The following is a 14,231-nucleotide window of genomic DNA, read 5'->3' on the forward strand; positions in this document are numbered from 1 at the left end:
ATAATAGCGAGCACGAAATTACTAAATAACTTGGGTTAACCATTTTGGGCTAAATAGAAAGTAGGTCCAAAAGTTATTTGGGCCCGTTCGGTCTCGGCTGTTTCAATTGGTATCAGAGCCACCCTGGGTCAGACAAATTGTGCAGAGCTAGTGGACCTGCGAGGAAAGGGCTACCCGTGAGAGACGAGGTGGAGCCGCCCGAGACACTAGCAATACCCAAGGGTTCGGTCCTGGTTAGCAATTGTAATCGATTCAGTTGCAACGAGAACGTTGTAAATTTAGCGAGACTGAGTGTAACGGTTACTTGCTTGCTTATGGATTTGCGGCGCAAATCCGTCCCACATCGAGAGATGATAAAGAATTGAAATTGAATATAATAGCGAGTACGAAACTACTAAATAACTTGTGTTAACCATTTTTGGCCAAGTGGAAAGTAGGTCCAAAAGTTATTTGGACCCGTTCGGTTTCGACTGTTTTAATTGGTATCAGAGCCACCCTGGGTCAGACAAATTGTGCGGAGCTAGTAGGCCTGCGAGGAAAGGGTTACCCGTGAGAGACGAGGTGGAGCCGCCCGAGACACTATCGAACCACAATACCTAAGGGTTCGATCCTGATTAGCAATCGTAATCGATTCAGTTGCAACGAGAACGTTACAAATTTAGCGGGACTGAGTGTCTTGCTTATGGATTTGCGGCGCAAATCCGTCCCACATCGAGAGATGATAAGGAATTGAAATTGAATATAATAGCGAGCACGAAACTACTAAATAACTTAGGTTAACCATTTTGGACAAAGTGAAAAGTAGGTCCAAAAATTATTTGGGTCAGTTCGGGTCCGACTGTTTCAAGTAATGTCTCATTAAAAAGCAGTTGCAAAAGACAAGTAGACATTAGACAACTTAAAAATTAAAAGTCACTTTTGTAGCACATTAACGATCCTAGTCCTAAAACAAACAGAAGGTGTCGAAAACACCATAGTTAATACATAATACTACTATGTCTGAGTTAATCAGTTTCATCTTTGCTAGCCAAAGTCAATGCCCGAACCTTTAATCCTTGCATGGTGGTGTTACAGTGCCTAGCTTTCACTTCTCTGCCTTAACATATTAACACCACGAGGCAAGGATCATGTAAGGTGCGTTCTTGACTTCTATATAAGTATGTCTTGAAGCAGACATCATCGTAATTCCTTGAATTATTATGCATTATTCTCGCTTGGCACTGCAGTCTTTATCCTTTCAACTGTGCACTTGATTAGGTTGTTTACAGTCGCTACTGATCCAAGAGAGAGTTTTGCAGTTGGAGCTGAATCAACTAAGATCTGAAATGCAACAGTGAGTAGAGCACAGCCGGACCGAACATCATGAATTCCTCCGGCGTTAAATCCTTGTCCGTCAGGAAGTATAGCAAAACCTGATGGAAGGAGAGCAACGTAATCTGGGTCTCCACCACTTAGAACTATGTTCATGGCAGAAATGTCTACTGGTGCATAGATAACATACGACCCTGTTGAGTCTGTGCAGCTCTCTTGTAATATCAGCATGTTGCTTTGGCTTGAATTCGCACTCTACAAAAGAAATTTGATGCATTAATGAAAGTGCACGTATGTCGCAATATTTAATGGAGTTGCATTGAACTAGACATACACCCACGAGGTTTCTGCAACTTACATTCACTCGGAGTAAAGATACGCAGTTTCCTGGATCGCGTCCATTAGCAATGTGAGCCATTTCTTGAACTTGACCACCATTTGAAAGGATATCCCACTGTAAATGCCGAGAAACAGGGAGTTCTTAAGACAATGAAACGAAAAAACTTGTAGACCGGATCTAGATATACATTAGACCCACTATCATTTTACCCTGCGCGGTTCATATATATCCGGTCTATGGACGAATTAACATACCTCACTTCGATGGTTCTCGTCGCTTAGGAAAGCGAATACTCTCTTGGGTGGAACTGGGATCCAGAAGGATGTTGCTGCACTAAGAACGATACCAGGAGGTCTGCCTGGATCATCCATACTCTTTCTGGTCATAACTCTTACATCATCAGAACCACTTGGAGATAATGTAGTCCATGCATGTGCTGTAGAAGCACCTACACCAGAGCAAAAGCTCATCACCATTCTTTCAGCCAGTTTCAACATACTCTTCCTCCCTTCTGGGCTTGTTATCACTGTCCAATAAATTAATAGATTAAACTCTGCTGTTTGAGACAGAATTTTCAAGAACAGAGTATAGACCTTCTTCTCTACTTTATACTACTGAAGGGAAAGAATTCAAAGTATTATATTTATACCACTAAGATCTCCTGCTGGAATGTTGATGGCCATTGAACTTGCAAGACGTTCACATTGTCGATCTAAGACAGCGACCCAACGTTTAGCTCCAAAAGCTAGGCCAGAATTAACTAGTGGTCTGTATAAATCATGGACAGCTCTATCATCCACTTCGATGTGCTCGACCCATATCACCTACACATTCATCATCAGGTCATGGATCTTTAATTATCAAACCTGCTATAATATATATTTCGGGGAAATACTTGTCTGGACTTGATCAAACCATGGACCAAGATATTTAAGTACAAACAAACAGGTCTATTCATGAAAAAATATATAGATCCAACAAGCGAGTGTAAAAAGGTGCTTATCACTACCTTTGAATATCCGTTTGGCAATTCTTGAATTACACAACCTGACGGCCTTCTTCTACTCTTTGATATTGGACTGCCCCGTAAACTGTCCAAAGAAACATCAACCACAGCCCAAGTTCCATCAACATGCTGCTTACAGTACCTCACAAAGTAATTTTCGCGAGTTGGAACCAGTGGCGAAGGGACTTGAAACTCAGCTGTCATCTGCAATGGGGAAACATATGATATAAAAGTTGATATTTGTAAGATTAAGTACGAGATTAAGGAGTGCTTTATTTTATTTAGTACCACTTGCAAAGCTCCATTATAGTTCCCAGCTACTCCAGTTGATAGGATTTCTAAGGTCATTGCTCTTGATACAATTCCACAAAACACAGCAGACCATTGATTCTGCAAATCAAGATTATAGCAGGAATTAGTAAATGATTCAGATGATTATTGATAATAAGATAATAACCAAATATTCAGGTAGAAAGCCCACCACATCCATTAGAATCTCAACAAGGTTAACATGATTCATAATAACAACTGCAGATTCCCTTGAGGATTCTGATCTCAATCCCAAAGGCCTTGGCCCAATTCCCCTAGGGAAAGCTCTCAAATATTCCTCCTCATTAAGCACCTCACTTGAATTCTCACCAGGAACCCACAAAGGTTCTCCAGCCTGAGCCATTCTCATTAGTTCCTCCATTGCTGCAACGGCAAGCTCAACTATCATTGGCTTTTCTGCCTCAGTAGGTCCACTGATAGACCTCAAAATTTCAGTGGCTCCATACATCTCTCCAACATAGCCAGATTGTGCTCCAAAATTGCTTACTCCAAGATCAAGGGATCGGGAATGTAAATGAGAAGAAAGATGGGAAAAAGTAGATAAGGGTTTGCCAGCATATTTGGAAGCAATTCCAGATATCCTGTTAATCTGTAATCAACAAAAACACTTGTTTAAATCTTGTGCTTGACATTATATATCAGAAAGAAAAGTGAACAAACAACACGTTAGTTCTTGTTAATAACCTCTTCTCTTAAACGAACATTCTCGATCCTCAAATGCTGCTCATCAAAAGACATCTCACCAAGGGCTGCCGGACCGCCGCAGTTAGGGCATGAGGCATTACTTAGGGCTTCTTTGTATCTATTATTCTCTGCACGGAGCTTTTCATTCTCAGCCTTTAGAATAGCATTCTCTGTTCTTTCATGTTGAGCCTACATTGGCAAACAAAGGTGTAAAAAAGCACAACAACCCATTGAAAGATATAGAAATGATGTGACCAATCAGGTTGTTTACAACAAGTTTCTCATCCAGAAAAGATAAAGGGTTGACTATATTTAAGTAGTTATCTGTTCTTACCATAAAATGGAACCGTTTCTATCCAAAAGTTTACATAAAGGACATATACAGTGGGCCTGAAATGTAGCAGATGCGTTACCTTCATTTGTGTGCGCTTGTTCTGGAACCAAAACTTGACTTGCAATGGCTCTAACCCTAACTCACGGCTCAGCTCTTTTCGTTGCTTGTCATCGGGGTGAGGACACTCCTTGAAGAAACTGATTAAAGAATCTTCAATATCAAAATTTCCCCATATGTATATATATTATTTGTCAGAATATTAAGAGTAACAGTTTATTTCTTACGCTTCCATTTCCTGGATTTGGCGCTGGGTATGACGGTGGTAACGTTTCTTTTTAGGGCGCTGGTTAGGATCTTGATCATCTCCAGACGGAGTTTCAGTGATCTCAGTGCCTGATTTGGTCTCATAATCGTCATCCTTATTTGGCTTTTCCAAATCATTTTCAGAGCTCTTGGGGGTCATATCGAACATATGGTGACTCTCAAACATGTTTGGCTGAAACATACTGATGAAGATTCTTGGTATAGATACGGTTTTTCAAGCTGAAAGTAATAAACATATGTTAACATAACTGAGAGATCAGTGTTGGGCGAGGAAAATAATTGAAGTAAGAGAATGGTATCTAGAAACATGTAAACACAAAAGTGGAAGAAAAGATTTTAAAACAAGAAATGAAAACGTATCATAACAAGGAAAAAACAAGGACCAGTCTACTTTCCAATTCTAGATAGCTCTAATAAATTTTATAAGTACTTTGTTGGTGAGTGACTGTCATACTAGTAATATGTAATATGTACATGTACAAGATAGGTTCTTAAACAAGTAAACTCGTTAAACCCCGCTCTTTCTTTTCAATCCATTAAAGAGTTTAGCGTTGATATCGAGAAGGTTTTGTTTCAAACGTTAAATACAGCTAATAATCAACACAAAATGGGTATTTTGAGCAAATAAAAAAGGATTGGTAATGAAAAATGATGGAAAAACAAAACCCCCACACACAATCTCCCGAAAGATATAATCTTTATGAACACCCACGATGAGGAAGAACCAAAGAAGATGAAAGAGAAAAAATTATAGTGAAAGATTACCTGATTGCTTAGCCTTGAAGATGATCGGCATCCAGCAACATCTTTTTCTCCATGAACTTCAGCATAACTCACTAGCCTAAAAACCCTAAACTGCTTCCATCTCCTTCTTTCAGTCTTAAAGTTTAATCAGGAGGATAAGATAAGGTCTGGTCTGGTGGAGTTGGTTTCGGTTTTAATAGATTCTCTGAAGGAGTCTGAGCAAGCTAATAAGATTATTACAAGTAGCAACACAGCAGAAAGGAATACGTTTTTGGGTCACTCGATAAAAAGACTTTGGACTTTCCAATCTGACGTGCAAAAGACTAGAATTAGAAAAAGCAAAATCATAAAAAGTTGGCACTGACTCAACGCCCTTTGACACACTGATAATTTCAACACCTCTCACACTACTCCAAGATTATAACGCTCATTAGAATCCCTTATTATCAACACATCATGGTTATTTAATAGAAAAAAAGCAATAGGAGGGTTTTGTTTGTCTACCTGCAGAGATGAAGAAGGCTTCGAGTCAAAAGGCTTTTGATGTTCTTGAGATGAAAGCACAGTGAAACAAGGGTTCATCAGCAGAGTTGAGGGATGTAAAGGTGTGGTTTTAATAACAAAATTACTTCAATGAAGATAGAGAGAGAGACAAACAGAAAAAGGCACGCAGAAAAAGAAAATAATGGATGACGAAAATGACGAGGAAAAATAGAAGGAAATTTTTTTTCTTAAAAAAGGAAGAGCTTTGAAGAGGGTGTGGAGAAAGTGGAAGAAGAAGGGATACAGGTGGAGGGGGAAGTGGCAATTGGCACTAAAGAAATTAATGCAGAGGGTATTGAGAGGTTGCAATAGCATTAATGGTGGGAGAGAGATGTATAAATATGAGAGAGAGAGAAGGAACATATCATATCAGATCATGATGTGTAAAACTATTCCTACTTCTGTATATTTAAGTTTAATAGTTAATTGTCGATTGATTAAATAATTAAAAATATCTCATTATAAGAAAATATAAAAAATTTTCTAATATCTTACCATTGTGTATAATTTTTTTATTATCACTAATATATTAATACAATGTCACATAGAATGGGTAAATAATTTATAGCTTAATTTATAAGCTTATAAAATAAATAAATAAATAGGTCAATTTATTTTTAAATTTTATAAGTTAATTTAATGAGTTTAAAAGAATGATAGTATGAATTATGAAAATCTAGCTTTTGATTTGACCCACTAGCTTAATGCATACAAGACTTAGAATCACATCAATCAAGATCACTATCATCCTAAACAAAGACATCATCCACTTTTGAAACAAGAATAATAAGAGGTAGCCAGTTATTTTTGTTTGGTGAACACAATCATGTCTGAAAATACTATTAATGAAGAAAATAAATAATGCAATAATTGATATTTGGCAGTGATTCAGTAATGTTTGGTGGAAATTTAGTGATTCTCTCATCACAGGGAGAGGTAGGCAACGCTAATAATAAAATTAGTTTTCAATGTCACTTTTCTAACGTCCCTTTCTATATAATACTCCATCATTTTCATAAATTTTATATATTTTATTTTTTTCATATACATTAAAAAATAAAATATGCATGTGGTTTTCTTGACACCTACAACAAACCATTTATCCTTTACAATCTGCACAGAGACCTCCATTAAATTACCACCTGTAAAAACTATATATATTTCATTGAAGAAAAAGGAAGAAAGAGATTACAATGAATCCCCGGCCGGCCAAGAGAGACGACAGAGTCTGAGGAGGATTAGATGTCCACCAAATCAGAGACTTTAGATTTACAAGCCACCCAATTTGTACGTAAATTAGTTGATCTTAAAATACAGCAATAGAGAACAGTGGATAATTTTGTAAGCGTAGATTTAAATTCTTGAATCATAGCTTCCATCTCCCACGAATGGTACGGATGATCTGAAGGAGAGAGTAACGTCTTCGGTTGAAGGGAATCAATTTCAAAAAGTAGCAAACTGAATTGTTATTTCAAGCAGTGAAGAACTTAAAAGTGGTTGATAATATATGCTTTCATTCTAAATTATGGACTTATAATACGAAATATAAATTTTTTTTTTCTCATAAGAGATCAAAGTTTGATGATTTCTAGTTTGGGCTGATAGAAAACCTTAGAGTCGTATGGCGGTCGCAAATTGTTATCTAATGGAGCGTGCTTCGCATATAATTGCCAACTCAATTCTACAAATGAGATAATTAGGTCTGTAAAATCATAATTACTATATATTTCTTCTATTTTATAATTTTTATTTTTATATATTTTAAAATATTATTTATTTTTTATATTATAATTATTATATAAATTAACTATTATAATTTTATTTAAATTCATCTCATTTTCAACTTAATCTCTCATCAATTATTTATTTTTTACAAAAAAATTTCAAATTATCTTATTTTCAACCCTGTTTAATTGATTCTTAAACTCTCATAACTCTTGAAATTTTAAGTGTTCTTTGACATTGAAATCGACTTTTGATATTTTAGTATATTAATTATATTTATAGCCACAATAAATAACTAATTATGAACATAAACACACACATTGAATTTACCCACATAATTCATGCACTTAGAAATTACAAATTATTATTCAACACTCCTCTTAATTTGAAATTTCTGCATCATTCCAATACTAGATCTCAATCTTCGAAACTCTTCAAATTTGAGAGGTTCATAATATTTACAACTTAATTTTGAGCCTTCACATACTTCAACTATACTTGTCCTTTAGGAATACATATCTCATATCGATGTCCTCGCTTCATCATGAAAAAACTGGATTCTTAGCTAGTTCTTGTGCGGACTTATTATCAATGCAAACTTCAATAGCTTCCTCTTAGTAGCAAATTGAATTCATTTAACAAACGTCTCAACCATATAGCATGATAAGTACAAGATATTGCAGCCATATACTCGGATTCACAAGTTGAGAGTGTAACAGTTTAATCTTTCTTTGAACTCTATATAATAGCACAATCACTCATGAAAAATACAAACCCAGTAGTGCTTTTTCTATCATCAACATCTCTAGCAAAATCACTATCATAATATCTAATATCATAATATCTAATAAGCTTAAAATCTTTAGAAGGAGAATATAACAAATTGAAATATTTAGAAAGAGAATATAACAATCCAATATCAATTGTACCTTTCAAATAACAAAGAATCCTTTTAGCAGCTTTTATATGAGCAAAAGTAGGAGTTTCCATGAATTGACTTATTACTCCAACTACAAAAAGAATATATGGCCTCGTACATTTTAAGTATCTCAAACTTCCAATAAGGCTTTTGAATGTACAGTAAGATCTTCCTTCTACCCTTCATCAAACTTTGACAATTTTATTCCATATTCTATTAGTGTGTTCATAGGATTGCAATCAAGTATCTTGAACTTTTTTAATAGTTCCTTCACATATCCTTCTTATGAAATGAAAATTTCATCCTGCATTTGCTTTACTTCCAAGCTCAAATAATATGTCATCAACCCCATATCTGTCATCTCAAACTTAAGTGTGGTAGTCTTCTTGAAATCTTCAAACAAACTTGAGTGATTGCTAGTAAAGATAAGATCACCAACATAAATACAAACAAATAGCATACTTCATTTTCATATGACTTAACATATAGAGTATATTTACGAGGGCAATGAACAAACCCATTATCTTGAAAATACTTGCCCAGGCGAGTATTCCATGCCTTTGGTGCTTGTTTCAATCCATATAGCGCTTTGTTCAGCCTCAATACTTAATCTTCATGGCCTTCAACCACAAAGCCCAATAGTTTTTTAACACATACCTCTTCTTTAAGGTAACCATTTAGAAAAGCTGACTCAACATCTAGCTGACCGATCTTCCACTTCATTTGAGTTGCTAGAGAAATAAGCAAACGTACTGTCTCCATTCGAGTAACAGGTGCAAACACTTTTTCATAATCTATTACATGCTTTTGTTTTTTGCATTTAGCAATGAGTCTTATTTTATATCTTTGCAGATCTCCACTTGCATTCATCTTTGTCTTAAAGACCCATTTGACTCTAATAGCTTCATGACCCTTGAGAAGATTTGGTAATTCTCAAGTATTGTTCTTCTCAATTGCTTTGATCTCTTCCTCCATACCTTGTCTCCATCTTTCGTCTTTTACAGCTTCATTAAAGTTTAAAGGCTGACTCACGGTTGTCGAAACCGGTAAAAAATAACCTTTCCGGTTATCAACAATATTACTACTGCAGATAGTGGTAAAGGATCAAATCCACAGAGAATTGAAAACTTATCTATCTTTCTTAACAAGACCAAGAGAATTAACTGAAAGCGAAACTGAAAGCAAAATAAATTGAAATGAGATAAAACTGAAACCAACTAAACTGAAAGTAAAATGGGGGGGGGGGGTTTTGAGATTGATTTAATTGATCTAAAACTGAAAGCAATAAAAATAAAGCAAACAATAAAAATAAAGAGAAATCAATAATAAGAAAGATCTAGTTGAAGAATTGGATTCACTTCAGTTGTTGGGATTGATCATTGAAACTTATGTTCTTTTGATTGATTCAATAGATTAGTTATGGAGATGGAAGACGCTTCTCACCACCATGTCTCCCCTTAATCATAAACCAATTAGGGAACGTCCTCTAAATAATTACTAATCAACAAGTTGCCAAGGAACGTCCTTGGACCTTAGGCATCAAAACAACTGTCAATTGCATTAAGAGATAGAGAAATCCAATCCTAGCTACCCAAACGCATGGAGATGTTGCTAGATCATACAATTTCCTTAGTTTTTACACCAAGTGTTCTTATGTTTGAACAATCCAAGCAATTACGGACTTAAAATCATTCAAACTAACAATATATTACCTTGCAATCAATAATCAATTGGCCACATTGATCAAAATAACAAAGCAATAATGGAATCAAGCATGAAATTGCACAAATATTGAATAACCAAAAGATAAACAACTTATGTTCAGATCTCACAATCCATAAAACAATCAAAGTTTCAACCAATCTTCAACTAGAAAAAAAGGTTTCAGCCACTCATGACTGAAACAAAACCAAAAATAAAGAAAGAGATGAAGAAGAGATGGTGTCACTTGCAATCCCGTAGGTGTGTCCAAGGGGGTGTAGAAAAAGCATGGGGAGGCTCCTTATGTGTCATTTTATAGTTGAAAAGTGTTGCCCTAGATGATACTTGCTGCCCAAGTTGATGAGAGGCTGCACAAAAGGCTGCCCAAGGATGGCTTGCACAAGTTGTGCCGTCCATGCACATGTGAAGTGAGGGAGGCGTGTGCTTGGCCTTCAAATGCAAGGAGTGGGGCATTTGCTCTTACTTGCTGCCCATGTGTCTCCAAGATGCTTCCCATGCTGCCCAAGTCTTGCCTTTCACACTTTCCTTGCCGCTAGTGGCGGAGCCAGGAGCTTCCCTTTGGTAGGGCACCGCTGCGCACTGTTGCGGCACCACCGGCTGCGCCGTTGCGGCACCTTCATCCCCCTTCAAAGCATTTTCCTGTCGTCGGTACGATACGTGCCCCCCTTGCCGTACCCTCCCTCCGCCCCTGCTTGCTGCCCATGCTTAATTAAGAAAGTGGAGCTTCTCTTTGCAATTTGAATTTTGAATGTGCAAAGCATGAGGTGGCAAGCATGTGATCTTTGGATTTGGCTTCTTTAATAAGCTGGATTTTGAAATTCAAAATTTGAATGTGAATCTTGGAGATTTGAATTTCAAAATACTTTCCTTATTTGGCTCTTCATTTATGGCAACTTGAGATTTGGCTTCTTGAATAAGGAAAATGGTACTTGGAAATTTGAAATTTGAATTTCAAATTGTTTTGGTGGAATGTTCTTTCCTTATTTGCCACTTTCCTTATTTAGCTTCACTTGATTTCAACTTGGCAGGCTTGCTCTCCTTTACTCCATTTAAGGCAGTTTTAAGGGTATTTTCTCCAAAATGTCTCTTTATACCATTTTCTGTAAAATAATATCAAAAACACTAAATTAGGCAGAAAACATGTAAATTAACATCAATAATATCATGATAAAATGGGCTAAATTATGCTCTATCAAATACCCCTACACCTAGCCTTTTGCTTGTCCTCAAGCAAATAAACATATTCAAACAAACTTTCTTTGCTACTTGATCCTTATTTCCACTTAAGCTCTTACTCAAGACACCTATTTTGAATCATTGCAGTGAAGAATATATGCATCAAGGTTACTCACCTTCTTTCCTTGTTTCCCTTTACTTACCATGGCTAGGATTTGTTTTCCTCAAGAGAGAGATTATACATGCACATGTTCTTGTTCAGTTAAGACTTTTTCTAGCTTTCAGAGTAATTTGCCCTTACCTTGAAGTACTTTATTCAGACTTTTGCACTTTAATCTTGCTTGAAAAAGTCACCAACCTTTTGACGTGAAGGTACATATTGGTGATAGTCACCCCCAGTTACTCAGTTGGTCACCTGTCCAAGTGGCTACTAGCTCTGTTCATAGTCTTTCAACCATTAAAACAGTTTTCAATTTGTGCTCATGAAGTCTAAGCCTTTACTGAATTTCTTTAATCAATGCATTGGGCAAATCAACACCAATTGCTAAATCAAGTCATGTTAAGTTCATTCACACAAATTTCAATTTATTCTCTCTAATGAGTGTCATCAATACATTTTTCACCATGGCAAGCTCAAAGATTCAATTCAAAAGGCAATTCTCAAACATGAATATAACTCATTACAATTGATTCAACATATGTTTAAAGAGTCATTACATCAATGGGTCATGGAAAGAAAGCTCATCCAACATAGTCTATGAGTTGAGTAAAGCAAATCAAAACAAGAAATAAAAACTGTGGCTAAAAATGCGAAAAAAAGAAAAAAAATCACACTGAGAATGAGAACAAAAACTAAAAGCAAAAAGTTCAAACTGTGGCTATTCAAACTAAAACTGAAAGCAAAAATAACTGAAAATAAAAGTTTCAGAGATATGCACCCCCACACCTAAATCATGCATTGTCCTCAATGTATTGGAAAAATTAAAATGCAAAAGAAAACTGAGTACTCCCCTAGGTGTGGTGTGCATGGTGCAATCCACTTGATCAAAGCTCAAGTAATTGGGGAAGGAAAAAGAGTCCCAACCGCATTGAGTAGAAAGTGTAGCATTCCTTTTGATTTGATCACAACCCATCCTATTTTTTCCATGTATTCATGAAGTAACATGATTAGCTTCTCCTCTTTCATATGAGGTGTGTCTCTAGCCCTTATGTTTGCATTTTTGAGATGATTGGGCAACATTTTGAACTCCAATTCATGTTTCTCCATGGCTAGCTGCAATTTAGTACTGAATTCAGACAAAACAAACTCTACCTTATCCGGAGGTTTGGGAAGGTATTGATTTGCATGGTCCTTTGGTTTAGGTGCTTGGAATACCATTTGTTCCTTGTGAGCATGGGCTGTTTGTGTTGGCTGTCTGGCTGAATTGGTTTTCGGTTCCTCTTTCTGCGCAGGACTTACCTGAAAGGGATGACTGTCCTGTGGTTCAAGCTGAAAAGGCGTGCCTGGAATGCTCTCTGTTTGTGCAAGGTTGATCTGCACACCAAGTTGAAGTGGTGCGGTCTGCTTGTGTTCATTTTGTGCATGGCTGCAGTCCATCTGTTGGATGCAACAATCAGTTTCTTTCAGTTCTGGCTCTTTCTGGCTCTCTTCCCTGCATAGATCATTGTTGTAATACCCGGCTAGACTCCGGTATCGGGATTCCTACCGTTCGGTGGAATCACGGATGTCGGAGACTTCTAGAAGGGTAGAACCATGTTTTCATAAAATGTTTTAATGTATTTGATGTTTTTAAATTGAAAGGAAATGAGTTTTTGCATGAAAACAACCTTGGAGGAAAACCCAGGTTCGGCTGCCGAACATGCATGCATTTCGGGTGTACCTTAGGCCCCCGAAGGCATAAGTGAGGGAAGTCCAGGTTCGGCCGCCGAACCTCAAGTTCGGCCGCCGAACATGGCATGCATGCGGAGGCACATTCGGCCCCCGAACGTGGCCTGGCTAGCCACTATAAAAGGGTCCCTCAGCCGAAAACGGGCGAGTTTTCTCCCCGTTGTCGGCCAAGGTGCGTTCTCCGCCACCCCTCACCGATCTTGAGTCCTTTCCTTCAAATCTTTCAAGTTTTTCACTAGTTTTCATCTTGTTTTGAAGATTTCCAAGTTTTGAGCGAGTTTTGGAGCTTTGAGGTTCAAGAACTCAAATCTCTCCCAACTCCAAGTTAGATCGCCTCTACTCTCGATCTTCAAGAGGTAAGAGTCGATCTCTAGCTTACATTATGTTTTAAACAAGTTTTAAGTAGATTTATGGGGTAGAAATGCATGTTAGGCTATGTTGGAGTTTATGAGTTAATGTTGTGATTTTGAACAATGTGGCTTGCAATTGTATGTTTGATGTGTTGTAGATGGGGTTTTAGTTAGTTGATGCCCCTAGGAGCTTGTATGCTTGTGTATGAGTGTTGTAGAATAGGTTTATGCATGTTTGGATGAGATGGGAGGCGTAAATGCATTAGGGTGCTGAGTTTCTGCCATTCTGGGAGAAACTAGGTTCGGCAGCCGAAGGAACTTTCGGCCGCCGAACGTGCTTGTGGAGGCAGCCTTCGGCTGCCGAAGCTTGCCCCCGAAAGGAGACTTTCGTCTCTGTCTGGCACTTTCGGCCGCCGAAGGTGCCGCCGAACCTGCCTGACTTTCGGCTCTGGAGGGACTTTCGGCCGCCGAACCTGCCGCCGAAAGTGCCCTGTCCAGCCTTCCTTTACATGTTTTTGCATGATTGTTTTGAGGTGTTCTAGAGGGTTTTTGGGGGATGTTTTCAAAGTCATGTTTAAGTATGTTTGGTCCCTCATTTGAGTTCACCTATGTAGGTTCGGACCCGAGGAACCGAGGACCCCAGCAGTGAGTCAGCTGCTTCAGTCTTGGTCGGAGCTAGCTGAGGTGAGTAGAATAAACTCTTAAGTTTTAATGAAATGAAATGTAAACTTTGAGCACGTGCATGCATCATGAATGCCATAATATATTTTAGGTTGGTTGCATTAAAAATCACGAATATGTTGCATTGCATGTTATGTTGTTGATGTGGGTAAAT

At 37.5% G+C, this 14,231-nt stretch overlaps 1 protein-coding gene across 2 annotated transcripts; it reads right to left on the bottom strand.

The window, feature by feature from the left end:
* Positions 1 to 827: 827 nt before the first annotated feature.
* Positions 828 to 5,819, bottom strand: LOC110603460 (homeobox-leucine zipper protein MERISTEM L1). 2 transcript variants are annotated; one of them, XM_021741195.2, is made up of 12 exons: positions 5,578 to 5,819; positions 5,095 to 5,381; positions 4,290 to 4,548; positions 4,085 to 4,202; positions 3,672 to 3,860; positions 3,139 to 3,576; positions 2,946 to 3,047; positions 2,661 to 2,861; positions 2,301 to 2,475; positions 1,906 to 2,177; positions 1,670 to 1,765; positions 828 to 1,566 (listed from the first exon to the last, which is right to left on the bottom strand). In XM_021741195.2, exons 3-12 carry the CDS (start codon positions 4,508 to 4,510, stop codon positions 1,198 to 1,200), a joined length of 2,181 nt encoding a protein of 726 aa, XP_021596887.1. In that variant the 5' UTR covers positions 4,511 to 4,548; positions 5,095 to 5,381; positions 5,578 to 5,819; the 3' UTR covers positions 828 to 1,197. The 2 variants fall into 2 exon arrangements, with proteins under 2 accessions (XP_021596887.1, XP_043807632.1); XM_043951697.1 differs by lacking the exons at positions 4,290 to 4,548; positions 5,095 to 5,381; positions 5,578 to 5,819 and having other exon boundaries at positions 4,006 to 4,128.
* Between the last annotated feature and the right edge of the window lie 8,412 nt (positions 5,820 to 14,231).

Source organism: Manihot esculenta, chromosome 16, assembly GCF_001659605.2.
Source record: "Manihot esculenta cultivar AM560-2 chromosome 16, M.esculenta_v8, whole genome shotgun sequence".
Lineage (NCBI taxonomy): Eukaryota > Viridiplantae > Streptophyta > Magnoliopsida > Malpighiales > Euphorbiaceae > Manihot > Manihot esculenta.